The sequence below is a fragment of the Clupea harengus genome, chromosome 3, assembly GCF_900700415.2.
Source record: "Clupea harengus chromosome 3, Ch_v2.0.2, whole genome shotgun sequence".
Classification (NCBI taxonomy): Eukaryota; Metazoa; Chordata; class Actinopteri; order Clupeiformes; family Clupeidae; genus Clupea; species Clupea harengus.
Genome location: NC_045154.1, coordinates 13,725,043 through 13,741,031, shown reverse-complemented (window position 1 = coordinate 13,741,031; position 15,989 = coordinate 13,725,043). Strand labels below are relative to the sequence as shown.

Genomic DNA, 15,989 nt, shown 5'->3' with positions numbered 1-15,989 from the left:
ATCCAGAGACCACACATTCTGATCAAATGTGAGTTACTGGTGTTGAGTATTTCTGCGTATGTTTGATTGCTTTGTCTCCAATTGAATATATTTTTGGACCGCTTCTGGGACAAGGCCACTGATTGGTTCATTGCTCTGTCAATCATAATCCCGGCGGGCATGGTGCTACTTGAAATACCAGATGCACCGCAGTGGGAGAGACAATGATTTAACTGGGTGTTCCCTACTAGCTGGCTGGGGACTCCGTGTCCCCATCGTTGTGCCACTCCATTAGAATTTCAACTATTATAATTCTTTGTTCCAAGATACTCTACACTCAACAGTTCAATCGAACATGGTTTCAAGTAACATCGGTGTTTCAGTACTTAGTATACAACACTAATGTCCAGCCACAGGGCAGGTCATTTAGTCAGCTATACACAGCTACGCTTTATTAGCACGCGAAATGAACGCGTTGCCCTAGTAACTTCACTAGCACACGAGTTCACACTAAACGGAGTTCACGGGAGTTCAAATAAGCAAGATGGTAGGCAACATATAGCCTACTGATTCAGTGGTTATTGTAGTTAACCTCAAATAACCCCCTAACTAAACACGCGCGCGCGCATAGACACGCAGACACACACACACACAGAGACACCCACCCACTCACACACACACGCACACGCACACTCACACAGACGAGCGGAAGATTCAGTGAGACCATCTAGACCAATTGCGAATATCCCAGTGGCTGAGGATAAACGCGGATTGGACCAGAGTCTCTCGAATGATCCGTTTGGAATTTGCAAGTGTGAGAATGAGGCAAGTTGCTGGACATGTCGGCGTGAGAGAGTAGCCAGCAACAAGGTGAGTCTTTCATCAGATGCACAATGCTGGGGATGGGTTTTGAACGTTTTTTAAATGTTAGATTCATACTTTAAATTGACCGTACCCTTTGAATTAAACGGCCTCTACATATGAATATGAGATGATAGGTGGGAGGTGATTGGCAACTTCACACAACAGAAGCAGAATAACATTGTTGGCTGTTATAAATCGACGATTTCTTTGATAGTGTTTGTTGTGTTTAAGATAATCTTCAATTACACTGACTGACCTGTTAATTTAAACGTTTCTGTTGGTATCAATAATATATTCTTCCGAGAGCGGATCCGGTTAGATACAGGAGATTGGTCTTTCAAAAGAGACCAGGCTCTACTCTCTGTTCGCCTTCGATGTGATTTCATTTATTCATGAGGTGATTCGTTGCCAATGGTTTGCTCTACAGTGTGTGTGTGCGAGTGGGTGATGCCAACGAGCTCCTGTTCGTGCACAACAGGTGAATTCTCACAAAATCCAAAAGGCTCAGACAGAGACTAGGCTACATCTAGCCCCCTGTAGTTTATCATATGTTTCGAAATGTATATGCTCACCCACAGTCTGTCACGGCATCGTTCGTGTGGTCAGTGATTACAGTATGGAAATGGTCCCCAAAAGTAGAGTAGCCCCCTCATGCTTCTGAAAACCTCCATCCAGCTATGTGGTCAGCCACGCAGGTAAAGTAATGACGTAGCCCGTCTGGAGTATTTATTTAGTTATTTATGTAATTCTCATTTTCTATTCTTCAGAGAGAGAGAAACACTGCCAAAAGCGCTTTGTAGACATATCTCAGTGGGCCGAGGATCGGAGATGGGCCGTGGAGGTCAAAAGACCGATCAGGCATCGGAGAACGGAGGGCGCGGATCGAACGTCTTCACCTGGGAGGAGATCCAGAAGCACTCCCGCCGCGGCGACCAGTGGCTGGTGATCAACCGGAAGGTCTACAACATCACCGACTGGGTGAAGCGCCATCCGGGCGGCATCCGGGTCATCAGCCACTACGCGGGGGAAGATGCAACGGTAAACTTTAAAAATCAGTCTATGAGTGCTCCATTGATTAGTCTGCAGCCGTACATATTCAGGGGCCATTGGTACACTCTTGTCTTTGGATGAAATAGTGAACTGGCGAGCTCTGAATGTGCATTTCGGATATTTGTTACAGTATTTAGGCCTTGCATGAGGCAGTTATGAGGTTTACTTGCGGCGTCATAAATATCGGATGTGCTTTCTTGTGTCCAGGACGCATTCGTGGCGTTTCACCCTGACCTGCGGTTCGCGCAGAAGTACCTGAAGGCCCTGCAGATCGGGGAGCTGGCGGCTACTGAACCCAGCCAAGACCGTCAAAAGAAGGTGAGCGTTTGGACCAGATGATTTATTGCCTGTTCCTCACTTTATGGATCCATGGGTAATATTCTTAATAGTGTGTGCAGGGGCGGCCCTAGCACATTTGGCGCTCTAGGCGAGCTTCACTCCTGGCGTGTTTTCTTAGTCTTCTAAAAGTGAATCTAAAATGATATAACAAAAGTATGTATTATCATCATTCGTTAAATGTAGCTATCAATCAATCAATCAATTCAATCTTATATAGCGCTTCTCTAAATACCCGAAGTCGCTTTACAGAGTCCAGTAGTCATTCATACCGGTGGTGGTAAGCTACATCAGTAGCCACAGCTGCCCTGGGGCAGACTGACAGCTATTATGTAGTTATTAAGCATTTTGGTGTATTTGGACAGCCTGACATTTTTTTATCCCAAGATGCATAGCTCTTGATTAGTTGAATCATGTCTAATTAAACTGGCTAGCTCGCTCCACCAAAACTAAAGCTGTCCAAATTTGATTACTCAAATTTTTATGACGCAAAATGACGCAAATTGCGGTACAGCTGAACTTGAACTGATGTTTCGACTGAATGGCAATAACAAGGAACGTCACAAGTCACTGGCTAGCTAGCATTAGCTAACTAGCAAGATTACATACAAACCATTCGCTAAAGTTGACAACACTTGGATTTTTACCAGTATTCCTCACTTATTGACAAGTTGCCGTGTTTGGCTTCCTTAATGGGTGTGCTATGCAACGAGTAAGATATGTGTAGTGTTGTTGCACTGGCTATTGGCTTTATATGTGCGCCCCTATTTTAATCATGTCTTTTTTTGTATAATGTAGAATAAATGGACATCATTTTTGATATACCCGCCTCTGTAAAATCATTAAAGAACTATGTGACAGGGAGTAGGAAAACGTTCAATGATAAGGTACATCTTTTCTTAACTCCACTAAAGTGCTTCGGGCAATTCACGCATTCGTGAACGTTTTCTTATCTGGAATTCATTCTAGGCTAGAACAGGATTTAAGGATTTACCTTTCTCCTTGGCACGTTTCTTTTCTTCTTCCTTTCTTTTCTTCCTAAATTGCGCCCCGGATGGCTTTTGCCTTCATTATTTTGTGCTTCAAAGTTTCTAACACTCTAACCAAACGCCTCACTGTGCTTGCATGTTCTGACAACAACAAGGACGTACGTACCCCTTCCGTTTTCGATTTTTGGCTCATTTTACTCTAATGTTAGAATTTTCTTTTTATGTCAAAATATTGGTTGGAGATATAGAAGGGGGCGCAAAAAAAAAAAACACAATTCTTTTTTTTCTTTTTTTTGCTGGGCGCAGTTTTTTGCGCCCCCCTGTGAGTGGCGCCCTAGGCGACCGCCTATACCGCCTGTAGGAAAAACAGCCCCTGAGTGTGTGTGTGTGTGTGTGTGTGTGTGTGTGTGTGTGTGTGTGTAGTGTTATCTAGGTTTTTAATAAGGGCGTGTGCTATTATTACATTTTTTCCAACTTGATTCTCATTTATTAATCACCCCTTGGCCAAAAACACCATCTCTCTTACCCTCCCTACCTATGTCTTTCTCTGTCTGTCTGTCTGTCTGTCTGTCTGCCTGTCTGTCTGTCTGTCTGTGTATTTGTGTCTCCCTTTCCCGCTGTCTCTCTCTCCTTTATCTGTCTGTCTGACTGTCTGTCTGTCTGTCTGTCTGTCTGTCTGCCTGTCTGTCTGTCTGTCTGTGTATTTGTGTCTCCCTTTCCCGCTGTCTCTCTCTCCTTTATCTGTCTGTCTGTCTGTCTGCCTGTCTGTCTGTCTGTGTATTTGTGTCTCCCTTTCCCGCTGTCTCTCTCTCCTTTATCTGTCTGACTGTCTGTCTGTCTGCCTGTCTGTCTGTGTATTTGTGTCTCCCTCTCCCGCTGTCTCACCCTCCGTCCTCCGTCTCAGGATCAGGTGGTGAGTGATTTCCGCTGCTTGCGTGAGGACCTGGAGAGCAGGGGTCTGTTCCGTGCGGATCCCCTGTTCTTCAGCCTCTATCTGGGGCACCTGCTGCTACTGGAGGCCCTGGCTCTGCTGCTGGTGTGGGCCTACGGCACGGGCTGGACCGCCTCCCTCCTCTGTGCCGGTCTCCTAGCTACCTCACAGGTACGAGACCAGCAGCATCACACTCACTGTAACCATAGTAACCAAAACAAACGACATCATTATTGTCATCATCCTCATTACGATTGCCATCATCATCATCATCATCATCATCATCATCACCACCATCATCACCATCATCATCATCATCATCCTAACCCCAAGAACATTGTTATCACTGATGTTATACTTACACCGTCATACTATCTATTCTCACTGGGCACATTATTAGGGGGAACTATTTAAAGTTGGATTGTATAGTTCATTTGTAGTGTCAAAATAAAAGTGCTACTACAGTAACATAGTGACTGTAAAGTAGGGGGAAAGACCAGAGTGTTTGATATTATATTCGAATGCCGTCTACCCATCTTGTGTTTAGTTCAAATGTACGGTATGGGTCAGGAGTAAAACATATACAACTAAAATAGAAATACCATTACCAAACCATGGTTTCAGAATTAAAGCATTGCTCAGGTCTAAAAGATTTGAATTTGCTATAATTGAAAAGATTTGAATTTGCTATAGACCTGCTTTAATTTTCCAAAGTGTTTAATTCTCTATAGTGTTTAATTCTCTATAATGTTTAAGGTTCTGTAATGTCTAATGTTCTATAGTGTGTAATTCTCTATAATGTTTAATGTTCTGTAATGTCTAATGTTCTATAGTGTTTAATTCTCTATAATGTTTAATGTTCTGTAATGTCTAATGTTCTATAGTGTTTGTCTATGCGCCCCTGACCCCTGAACCTTGACCCCTTGACCCTATAGGCACAAGCTGGCTGGTTGCAGCATGACTTTGGCCACCTGTCCGTGTTTAAAAAGTCCAAATGGAACCACCTGCTACACAAGTTTATCATTGGTCACCTTAAGGTGAGGAAGGAGCATAAGCACATTGTGCGTGTGTGTGTGTGAGCGTGTGTGTGTGAGCGTGTGTCTCTTTGTGTGTGTATGTGTGTGTGTGTGTGTGTGTGTGTGTGTGTGTGTGTGTGTGTGTGTGTGTGTGTGTGTTTATCATCGACCACCTAAAGGTCAGGAAGGAGAATTTGACTGAAAATGTTTTCCACTGAGGATTGATTATGAAATCAGATATATAGTGAATAATATTGAAAGTGTGGTGATGGTTTAGTGAATAATATTGAAAGTGTGGTAATATTGAAAGTGTGGTGTGTGAGCATGTGTGTGTGAGCGTGTGTGTCTCTTTGTGTGTGTATGTGTGTGTGTGTGTGTGTGTGTGTGTGTGTGTGTGTGTGTGTGTGTGTGTGAGCGTGTGTATGTGTGTGTGTGTGTGTGTGTGTGTGTTTATCATCGACCACCTAAAGGTCAGGAAGGAGAATTTGACTGAAAATGTTTTCCACTGAGGATTGATTATGAAATCAGATATATAGTGAATAATATTGAAAGTGTGGTGATGGTTTAGTGAATAATATTGAAAGTGTGGTGATGGTGTTGTTTTTATATGCCGGGTTAGAGTCAGGTTACCTGTTTGAAGTTAACCACATAGGCATATTTGGGTTATCTGTGTGAGTGTTCCTGTTTTGGACTGTAAGTAGAGTTGTGTGTGTGTGTGTGTGTGTGTGTGTGTGTGTGATGTATGCAGCGTTGTGTGTTCGTAATGGTGTGTGTACTTATGTGTGACGGCCCTTTTAAGGGAAATAGCTGAACTTTTTACCTTTCAAGCTGAGGCAATGATTTACACTAAAGATAGATGATGTCATTTATGTGTGTATATGCATGCGTGTGTGTATATGCATGCGTGTGTGTATGTGCATTTATGCTTGAACACATGAAAAATCTTTGCGTCTGTGAGTGCATGTGTTTGTGAGCACGTTGTGACTTTTTAAAAATACTTTTTCTCTCTCTCTCCCCCCATCTCTCTCTCTCTCTCTCTCGCTCTCTTTCTCTCTCTCTCTCTCGCTCTCTCTCTGTGTGTGTGTGTGTGTCTACCCATTTCTCCAGGGAGCCTCGGCGAACTGGTGGAACCACAGGCACTTCCAGCATCACGCCAAGCCCAACGTCTTCAGCAAGGATCCCGACGTGAACATGCTGCACGCCTTTGTGTTAGGAGAGACCCAACCTGTAGAGGTACATCACCCAGCCCTTTGTGTTAGGAGAGACCCAATATGTGTGGCACCGAACCCAGCCTATGAGACTCATCATTCATTGTGAATTAAATAAAAAGGTCATACATATTCATCCCTTCCTTCTCTCTCTCCATCTCTCTCTTTCATTCCCTCTCTCTCTCTCTCTCTCTCTCTCTCTCTGCAGTATGGTATAAAAAAGCTGAAGTATCTGCCTTACAATCATCAACACCAGTACTTCTTCCTCAGTAAGACAGTCTTCACATTGTCCCTTTATAATAAAGTCTCATTTTGAGGTATTCAAGGAAGTTTGATATAAAGTTATGTCTGTTTTTCCTTCCTTTCTTTCTTCCTCTCAGTCGGCCCTCCTCTGCTCATCCCCGTGTACTTCCACATCCAGATCATGCACGCCATGTTCTCCCGGAGAGACTGGGTGGTGAGTGGGCTCTGCAGATGTTCCACATAGAACTGTTAAAAACCTCGGAGTCCCTTTGGTTTATGTCTGATAATACCTACTTATTACAATAGACCTCTCTCTCTCTCTCTCTCCCTCTCTCTCTCTCTCTCTCTCTTTTTTTCTCTCTCTCTCTCTGTCTCTCTCTCTTTTTCTGTCTCTCTATCTCTTTCTGTCTCTCTCTCTCTATTTTTCTCTGTCTCTCTTTCTCTCTCTCTCTGTCTTTTGTCTGTCTTTTTCTCTGTCTCTCTCTTTCTGTCTTTCTCTCTGTCTGTCTTTCCCTCTCTCTCTCTCTGTCTCTCTCGCTTTTTCTCTCTCTCTCTCTGTCTCTCTCTTTTTTTCTGTCTCTCTATCTCTCTCTCTCTGTCTTTCTCTCTCTCTCTCTTTCTCTTTCTCTCTCTCTGTCTTTTGTCTCTCTTTTTCTCTGTCTCTCTCTCTTTCTTTCTTTCTCTCTCTGTCTGTCTTTCCCTCTCTCTCCCTCTGTCTGCCTCTCTTTCTCTCTCTCCCTCTCTTTCTCTCTCTCTCTCCTTCCCTCCCTCTCTCTGTCTCTCTCTGTTTCTCTTGAAGGACTTGGCCTGGTCGATGACCTACTACCTGCGTTACTTCCTGTGCTACGTGCCTTTCTTTGGCTTCCTGGGCTCCATCGCTCTCATCAGCTTCGTCAGGTGAATTATGCCAAACTGGCCAAACACTTCCTCCTCCATCACCGGCACTCTGTCTCAGCACACTGCAGGTGAATTATGCCAAACTGGCCAAACACTTCCTCCTCCATCACCGGCACGCTGTCTCGCCACACTGCAGGTGAATTATGCCAAACTGGCCAAACACTTCCTCCTCCATCACCGGCACTCTGTCTCGGCACACTGCAGGTGAATTATGCCAAACTGGCCAAATACTTCCTCCTCCATCACCGACACGCTGCCGGCACACTCTCGGCACACTGCCGTCTGACTTTTTATTAACTATTTTTGACTTGCAAGAACTGTTTTGCAGCAATCAGTTAATGGCTCACTGCTATCAGGCACTTTCCCAAAGTCACTAAAAATAGCTGCCATTAAGCCTCTGGATGCCTCTGTGTTAAACTACTACTGACCTCTAGTTCTCCAAGACCTCCAAATCTTCCTCTTATGGGTAAGATCATTGAGGAAGTTATTTTAAATCAACTCAGCAATTTGTTTAACTAAAGAGGTCATTTTGACAGGTTCCAATCAGTCTTCCGACCTCACCACAGAACTGAAACGTATGTGTTCCGGCTCTTAAGTGTTAAATGATATACGACTGAATACGGACGGATTCAGGTAAAATATCAGTTCTAGTTTTACTAGATCTCAGTGATGCATTTGACAAAGCAGATCATAGAATACTGCTGAACAGGTTGGAAAATTGCGTAGGACTTTCCAGAGCAGTCCTTAATTGGTCCAGGTCTCATTTAGAATGTGTCACCATTGGCAGGTGTGAATCAGGTAGAGTGGGTATGACATGTGGAGTTCCACAGGGATCAGTTCTCAGACCTCTTCTGTTTCTATGGTAATCAATGTTGTTCTGTCGAATCTATAGAGATTCTATGCTGCCTTTGGGCCATATTCGACAGAACAACATTGATTACCATAGTTATGCAGATAATACACAGATATACTGTATGTCTTTCACAGAATCAAGGGGGTTGGTGTCCCCCAAAAGACCAAGGGTGGAAAACAAAAGCACTACTGTAATGGTCTCTTAACTGGCCTTCCCAAACAGCTGCAGCCCATTCAGAAAGCTGCTGCTAGAGTGTAGGACCAAGAGAACAGAGCACATTACTCCAGTTCTAAAACCTTTATGTGTGTGTGTGTGTGTGTGTGTGTGTGTGTGTGTGTGTGTGTGTGTGTGTGTGTGTGTGTGTGTGTGTGTGTGCTGCTAGAGTTCAGGACCAAGAGAACAGAGCACATTACTCCAGTTCTAAAACCTTCCCATTGGCCTCCAATTGGATACAGAATAGATTTGAAAGGGCTTATAGGAGCCAAATTGAGTTTTGAGGTGATATTTATTCTTTCGTTGCTGTTGTCAGTGTGTATGGCCAGTGTGAATGGCCAGAGGTGAATGTCCAGCTCCCCCTAGAGGATTGGAGGGGATCTGAACGTGGAGCCCAAGGGGAAGGAAGGCTAGGAAGTGGGAGTCACGACATCTGGGGTTGGCTGAGAGGGAGTCACGGCATCTGGGGTTGGCTGAGAGGGAGTCACGGCATCTGGGGTTGGCTGAGAGGGCAAACAGTGTGCCGTTCCACCGTGCCGTTCGGACGTGCATTGACTTGCTGAAATTGATTGCTTATTTTATTACACCTTCCAAACTCAACCACCAGCAGTAGCAAACCGGGGAACAAAGGGGGAACTGAAAACGCTATGACAACTGACAACGCCATGACAACTGACAACGCTATGACAACTGGTGAAAAGATTACTCAGGATGGCTACCATGGTAACATGCTGGATGCTGGAACAAAGGAAAGTACCACTCTGGCTTGTTTGAGGCCCAAGTGAATCCTAATGACTCCGGGAGCATCGGTATGTGAATTGGGAAACATTAAAAGCAATCGTGCGCATTTTCTTCATAAGAACTACTTTTGTTGAATATTGAGTTGCTTTTTTTTAAGTTAGCAAAGTTTATCAAAGATCCTGAGTTGCCAAGATGGATGCCAATGCCTCTGATGAGCAGGCTGAGAAAGCAGCTCTTTTAGTTAAGGCTATTGCCTTAAAGGAAATGCGTTCTCTGGAGAAAAACAAAGAGAGTTTAGAAAACCCTGAGAAAGAGAGGAAATAAGAAGGCAGAAGGAGACTGAATGTTGAATCTGAGTTAGCTGCTGGGTGCCCATGCCAAGCTCACAGTGTTTACCACCCTGGAGATGCCCATGCCAAGCTCACAGTGTTTACCGCCCCTGGAGGGCACATTACTTCTCCCCCGGCTGATGGTATGAATGCACACTTGGAGGAGAGGAGAGGAGAGGAGAGGGGAGGAGAGGAGAGGAGAGGAGGAGGCAGGAGAGGGGAGGAGAGGAGAGGGGAGGAGGAGGCAGGAGAGGAGAGGAGAAGGCAGGAGAGGAGAGGAGAGGAGGAGGCAGGAGAGGGGAGGAGAGGAGAGGAGGAGGCAGGAGAGGAGAAGGCAGGAGAGGAGAGGAGAAGGCAGGAGAGGGGAGGAGAGGAGAGGAGGAGGCAGGAGAGGAGAGGAGAAGGCAGGAGAGGAGAGGAGAGGAGAGGAGAGGAGGAGGCAGGAGAGGAGAAGGCAGGAGAGGAGAGGAGGAGGCAGGAGAGGAGAGGAGAAGGCAGGAGAGGAGAGGAGGAGGCAGGAGAGGGGAGGAGAGGAGAGGAGGAGGCAGGGCAGGGCAGGAGAGGGGAGGAGAGGAGAGGAGAGGAGAAGGCAGGAGAGGGGAGGAGAGGAGAGGAGAGGGGAGGAGAGGAGGAGGCAGGAGAATATTGATTTAGAGCTTGCCAACACAAATGAAAACTGCAAACAAGGGCTCAAGCAGCGAGCGTGCAGAGAGGCCTGAGCGTTGGTCCAAAGGAGAGAGTGCAGCATCTACCCCTGTGCCAGCTGCCCTCACACACACACACACACACACACACACACACACACACACACACACACACACACACACACACACACCCCTGTGCCAGCTGCCCTCACACACACACACACACACACACACACACACACACACCCCTGTGCCAGCTGCCCTATGACCACAGAGGGCGCTGTTTACCCCTGTGCCAGCCGCCCTATGCACAGGAAGGATCCATGGTGACCACAGGGGGCGCTGGTTACTCCAGGGAACCAGGAAGCTGTAGGTGCTGCCGTAGATCAAGGGCCTCAGTCTCTGCGGGCAGAAAGTGCAGCTCGAAAGGGTAACAGTGTTTTACTACCTACTGCTAAGAAACCCCATTATCTATCAGAGCTCAATACACAGTATAGGCAATTAGCTGACAATGTTCTCGGAAAATCCCACATAGACAAAGCAGGTCCTACGCTGCCAGTGCTAGAGCGTGATCAGGGCAGACCACTAGAGGGCAGTGTTCAACATGAAATCACGTCTACGCTTCTCAAACAGCAGCAATGGTCTTTATCACCCCAAAAGTGTTCCCATCGGTGATGGAGATATTGAAGGTTTCCCATCGGTGATGGAGATATTGTACAGTTCATATCATTCATTACATCGTTGATGGAGATATTGTACAGTATATTGAGGCAATGGACAAGATGGGTTGTTTTACCTGCTAAGCTAAAGATCTGGTTAGAAGCTGCCAGCATATGAAAGGAGATCAAGGTTATCTCAGGGCCAAAGGCTTGTTGTGTGACTCATGGTAATGAGTATAACATTTATTTTATAAATTTAAAGCAATAATGGGAATTAACTTATATCGAGAGAGTCCTCAAGTCCCGAAAGCCTTTAATCATAATCCTCTGTATCTCATTAGCTCACCCTTTAAAGCAGATAGCATCCCAATGATGGCCACTGCTGCATTAGCTTAGCCTTTAAAGCAGATAGCCTCCCAATGATGGCCACTGCTGCATTAGCTTAGCATTTAAAGCAGATAGCATCCCAAAGATGGCCACTGCTGCATTAGCTTACCATTTAAAGCAGATAGCATCCCAATGATGGCCACTGCTGCATTAGCTTAGCCTTTAAAGCAGATAGCATCCCAATGATGGCCACTGCTGCATTAGCTTAGCATTTAAAGCAGAAAGCATCCCAATGATGGCCACTGCTGCAATAGCTTAGCCATTAAAGCAGATAGCATCCCTATGAGGGCCACTGCTGCATTAGCTTAGCCTTTAAAGCAGATAGCATCCCAATGATGGCCACTGCTGCATTAGCTTAGCCTTTAAAGCAGATAGCATCCCAATGATGGCCACTGCTGCATTAGCTTAGCCATTAAAGCAGATAGCATCCCAATGCCCAACAACCCTCCAAATCACAAATCAGATAAGATCCCAACTACTGAGAACGATTGGCTCGGCACTTGTCTGACATGTGTGGTCGGTTCTGTGTGTACACTGCAGGTTTCTGGAGAGCCACTGGTTTGTGTGGGTCACTCAGATGAACCACATCCCCATGGACATCGACCATGACAAACACCAGGACTGGCTCACCATGCAGGTGCGTTTACCTTAGGCCTCCACATCCATGCGGGTGCGTTTACCTAAGGCCTCCACATCCATGCAGGTGCGTTTACCTTAGGCCTCCACATCCTGGTGGATCTGCAGAAGATGCTTTTCGAATGGAGACTTTATAATGACCTTCATCATTTCCGCGTAAAAGTAAAAAAAGGCTAAATCTGTAATAACGTATGCAAATGAAAACACAATTTAGATTAATTAATATTTGTTTTTCTCTGACATATTTCATTGTTGGCAGTTGAAGGCAACCTGCAATGTTGAGCAGTCCTCCTTCAATGATTGGTTCAGCGGCCACCTCAACTACCAGATCGAGCACCAGTAAGAGAACTGTGTCACTGTGACATCATCACCTCAACACACTTTACTGTGACATCATCACCTCAACACTCTTTACTGTGACATCACCGCAACACACTTTACTGTGACATCATCACCTCAACACTCTTTACTGTGACATCATCACCTCAACACTCTTTACTGTGACATCGTCACCTCAACACACTTTACTGTGACATCATCACCTCAACACTGCATTACCTCTGTGACTTGTAATGTGCCATACAAACAATAATTTGTGTTTTTTCTTTTTTTCTTTACCCACAAGTCTTTTCCCCACAATGCCTCGGCACAACTACTGGCGTGCCGCCCCATCGGTGAAAGCTCTATGTGAGAAGCATGGGATCCCGTATGAGGTGAAGACGCTGTGGCGTGGCCTAGTGGACGTTGTGAGGTATGACAGCATTAGTCAGTTTTACCGACTTCAATGGCCATGGAAGTCAGTAGATGTCATGGAGGGGGGTGGGGGGGGGGGAGACTATCAGGATAAACATGCTAGCATACGTGTGGCAGATACAAGTATTGTAGACCAGCTTAGTGGGTATACAGTGTGCTCGCAAGGTTACTATTACAACGGTTAGTAGAGGTGGAGAGACTACAGCAGCATCCCACAGCGGAGACCGTCTATACTAGGACTGAAGTAAAAGATCTGAAGACTTTATTCACAGTTGGTCCCTCCTACTCACGTGTGTGGGGTACTCGCCTGGGGCAGACAGACAGACAGATAGACAGACAGACAGACAGACAGACAGACGCACAGACAGACAGACGCACAGACAGACAGACACACAGACAGACAGACGCACAGACAGACAGAGTTATAGAGATAGAAAGATGTACAGACAGACAGGTTCTTTATTAATGCAGAAAAGCACATTCATTGAACTGTTAGCATTTGTGAGCACCACAATCCATCCATCACATAACGAATGGTGCTATCATGTGTGTTTAGGCCCTGGACTCTGTAAGGCGCCGTGAGACAGTTTGATTGTTTTGGCGTTGTATAATATAATTGTTTTCCGTGCTTTTCCCTGTTTCAGATCACTGAAGAAATCTGGTGACCTCTGGCTGGATGCGTATCAGCACAAATAACCTCCATTTTCTCCACACTTTCACCTATGGCTCCGACTGGCATGACACGAGTACGTGATTGTAAACGATTGCTTTTTTGTGTGACAACTTACTGTTCGGTGATGTACTATGACATTCTCGAAAACACAACTTAAGTGTTCGGTGATGTACTATGACATTCTCTAAAACACAAAGAGGAAGTACTCCAATGACATCATAGTCCTCTTAAAATGACATTAGAGATCATCTTTGGCCATCGCTGACTTTATATCTGACTCCTGACTAATGCAGCTGAGCTGACAATCACACACACACACACACAATCACACACACACATATCGGTTGGCTAATTTCAACGGTACAAGGAAGGCGTACCTCACAGGTTCTCTTTGTTGACAAGTTTGAGTACTACGTTTTCTTCTTCTTGTGTTTGCTGTAATTGTGTTTTACACACACACACACACACACACACACACATACACACACACACATTCTCACATACCATAGAATGCTAAAACACTGCTGGAGCATTTCAAGTGAAACCATTGTGTTTTGTACTGTGAGGCTGTCCTGTCAAGATATCAGGTTTAATAAAGATTACTAAGCACTGGATATTGCCCTGTGTGTGTTTGAGACAGAGTTTCAGCTGTAAATGAGGGGGGGGGGGGGTTACCATAGTGACATGCCTCAAGAAAGCACAAAGTAAGTGGCTGTGATCGTGTGTGCCTTAACTGCAAACTAGAACACACACACACACACACACGGCACTGAGTTGCAGGTGCAGGGATTCTTGCATGAACACAGACACACAACAGCAGCAACACAAGCTGAACACTAGTTTTAGACAACAGCAGAAATCCCCATTGTTGTTTGTTGTATTCATCAGCTGCTGTTATCAACCTTCCAAATGCAACGCAAATACTTGTAGAGTAAATCATCCACGGACAAATGGTTAAGATTTGCATATCCCCACATCACCTTTAACCTAATTGGCAACCCAATTTCTATAGCTCAAAGTAACGCTTCTGAAAGCCAAAAGGAATCGGCCCTGGCAGCTCTAAGGAACGCTTGGGAAAGCCAATAGGAATAGGCCCTGGCAGCTCTAAGGAACGCTTGGGAAAGCCAATAGGAATAGGCCCTGGCAGCTCTAAGGAACGCTTGGGAAAGCCAATAGGAATCGGCCCTGGCAGCTCTAAGGAACGCTTGTGAAAGCCAATAGGAATAGGCCCTGGCAGGGAGTAGGTGCGGATTGGACAGAAAGCATTCGGGTGAGGTTGGTGCATCTGATTTCATTTCATTTCATCTGATCTGATCTGATCTGAAAGCCATGTCCTCTCGTCTCTGTGATTGTGTCTAAAGACATGTCCTCTCGTCTCTCTGATTGTGTCTAAAGACATGTCCTTTCGTCTCTGTGATTGTGTCTAAACTAAAGACATGTCCTCTCGTCTCTGTGATTGAATATAAAGACATGTCCTCTCGTCTCTGTGATTGAATATAAAGACATGTCCTCTCGTCTCTGTGATTGTGTCTAAAGCCATGTCCTCTCGTCTCTGTGATTGAATATAAAGACATGTCCTCTCGTCTCTGTGATTGTGTCTAAAGACATGTCCTCTCATCTCTGTGATTGTGTTTATAAAGACATGTCCTCTCGTCTCTGTGATTGTGTTTATAAAGACATGTCCTCTCGTCTCTGTGATTGAATATAAAGACATGTCCTCTCATCTCTGTGATTGTGTCTAAACTAAAGACATGTCCTCTCGTCTCTGTGAGTGTTTATAAAGACATGTCCTCTCGTCTCTGTGATTGTGTCTAAAGACATGTCTGGGTTGCGCTGGAAAGTAGGCGTGTGTGTGTGTGTGTGTGTGTCTGGGTTGCGCACTGGAAAGTAGGCTGTGTACGTGTGAGGAGAGGAAAGCACCCAGTGAACCCTGCGCTGTGTGTGTGTGTGTGCGCTGTGTGGGCTTTTGCTCTGAATGGAAGATCAGTGGCTTTGAATGCTTGAGGTTACAGCAGTGCAGTGCCCTAGAAACACACACCGGCTGCCGTGTGTGTGTGTGTGTGTGTGTGTGTCTGAGGTGTTAAATAGATTCACATGGTGGTGTTTGAAAAAAGAATGTGCATTGGTGGGAAAACTAGAAACACACACAGGGTTGCTGTGTGTGTGTGTGTGTGTGTGTGTCTGAAAACGCAGACACAGAAAGCACTCATCCATCTCAGTGATTTATTTTGGTATGACAATGGTGAAGATCAGCCCCAGGGATGTACATCAGAATCTGAACTGTATATACATTAAAAAAAAAAAAAAAAAACATTTTTACAAGAAAATACTTTTACAAACACAGACTGCTCTTTACTAGTACTTCTCTAAGATATGTGTAGGAATCCTAACCGGTAAGCATTAAGAGCTATTATACTGTTACAGCACAAACATGAACTCACACACTCATTCTCCATCACAAAGACACAAGCACATGCATACACACACACACACAAGAGGAATTTCCATTAAAGAGTGAACAAAAGCAGACGCCAGCAGTACAAAAAACAAAAACAGGGAAATAACGAATCTACTGTATGTGTATCTAT

At 45.1% G+C, this 15,989-nt stretch overlaps 2 protein-coding genes across 2 annotated transcripts in view; one reads left to right on the top strand and one right to left on the bottom strand.

The window, feature by feature from the left end:
- Window positions 1–659: 659 nt before the first annotated feature.
- On the top strand, window positions 660–14,013 carry fads2 (fatty acid desaturase 2). Its single transcript, XM_031564643.2, has 13 exons — window positions 660–849; window positions 1,611–1,881; window positions 2,101–2,211; window positions 4,123–4,320; window positions 5,085–5,186; window positions 6,273–6,398; window positions 6,582–6,642; window positions 6,754–6,830; window positions 7,416–7,513; window positions 11,880–11,976; window positions 12,235–12,314; window positions 12,601–12,726; window positions 13,373–14,013. Exons 2-13 carry the CDS (start codon window positions 1,672–1,674, stop codon window positions 13,422–13,424), a joined length of 1,338 nt encoding a protein of 445 aa, XP_031420503.1. The 5' UTR covers window positions 660–849; window positions 1,611–1,671; the 3' UTR covers window positions 13,425–14,013.
- A 1,591-nt stretch (window positions 14,014–15,604) lies between these two features.
- Window positions 15,605–15,989, bottom strand: part of eps8l2 (EPS8 like 2) — a 47,786-nt gene continuing 47,401 nt past the window's right edge. The window contains exon 19 of the mRNA XM_031564642.2: window positions 15,605–15,989. This exon is cut by the window's right edge and continues 259 nt beyond it. The gene's annotated coding sequence lies outside the window, so the exon portion shown is untranslated.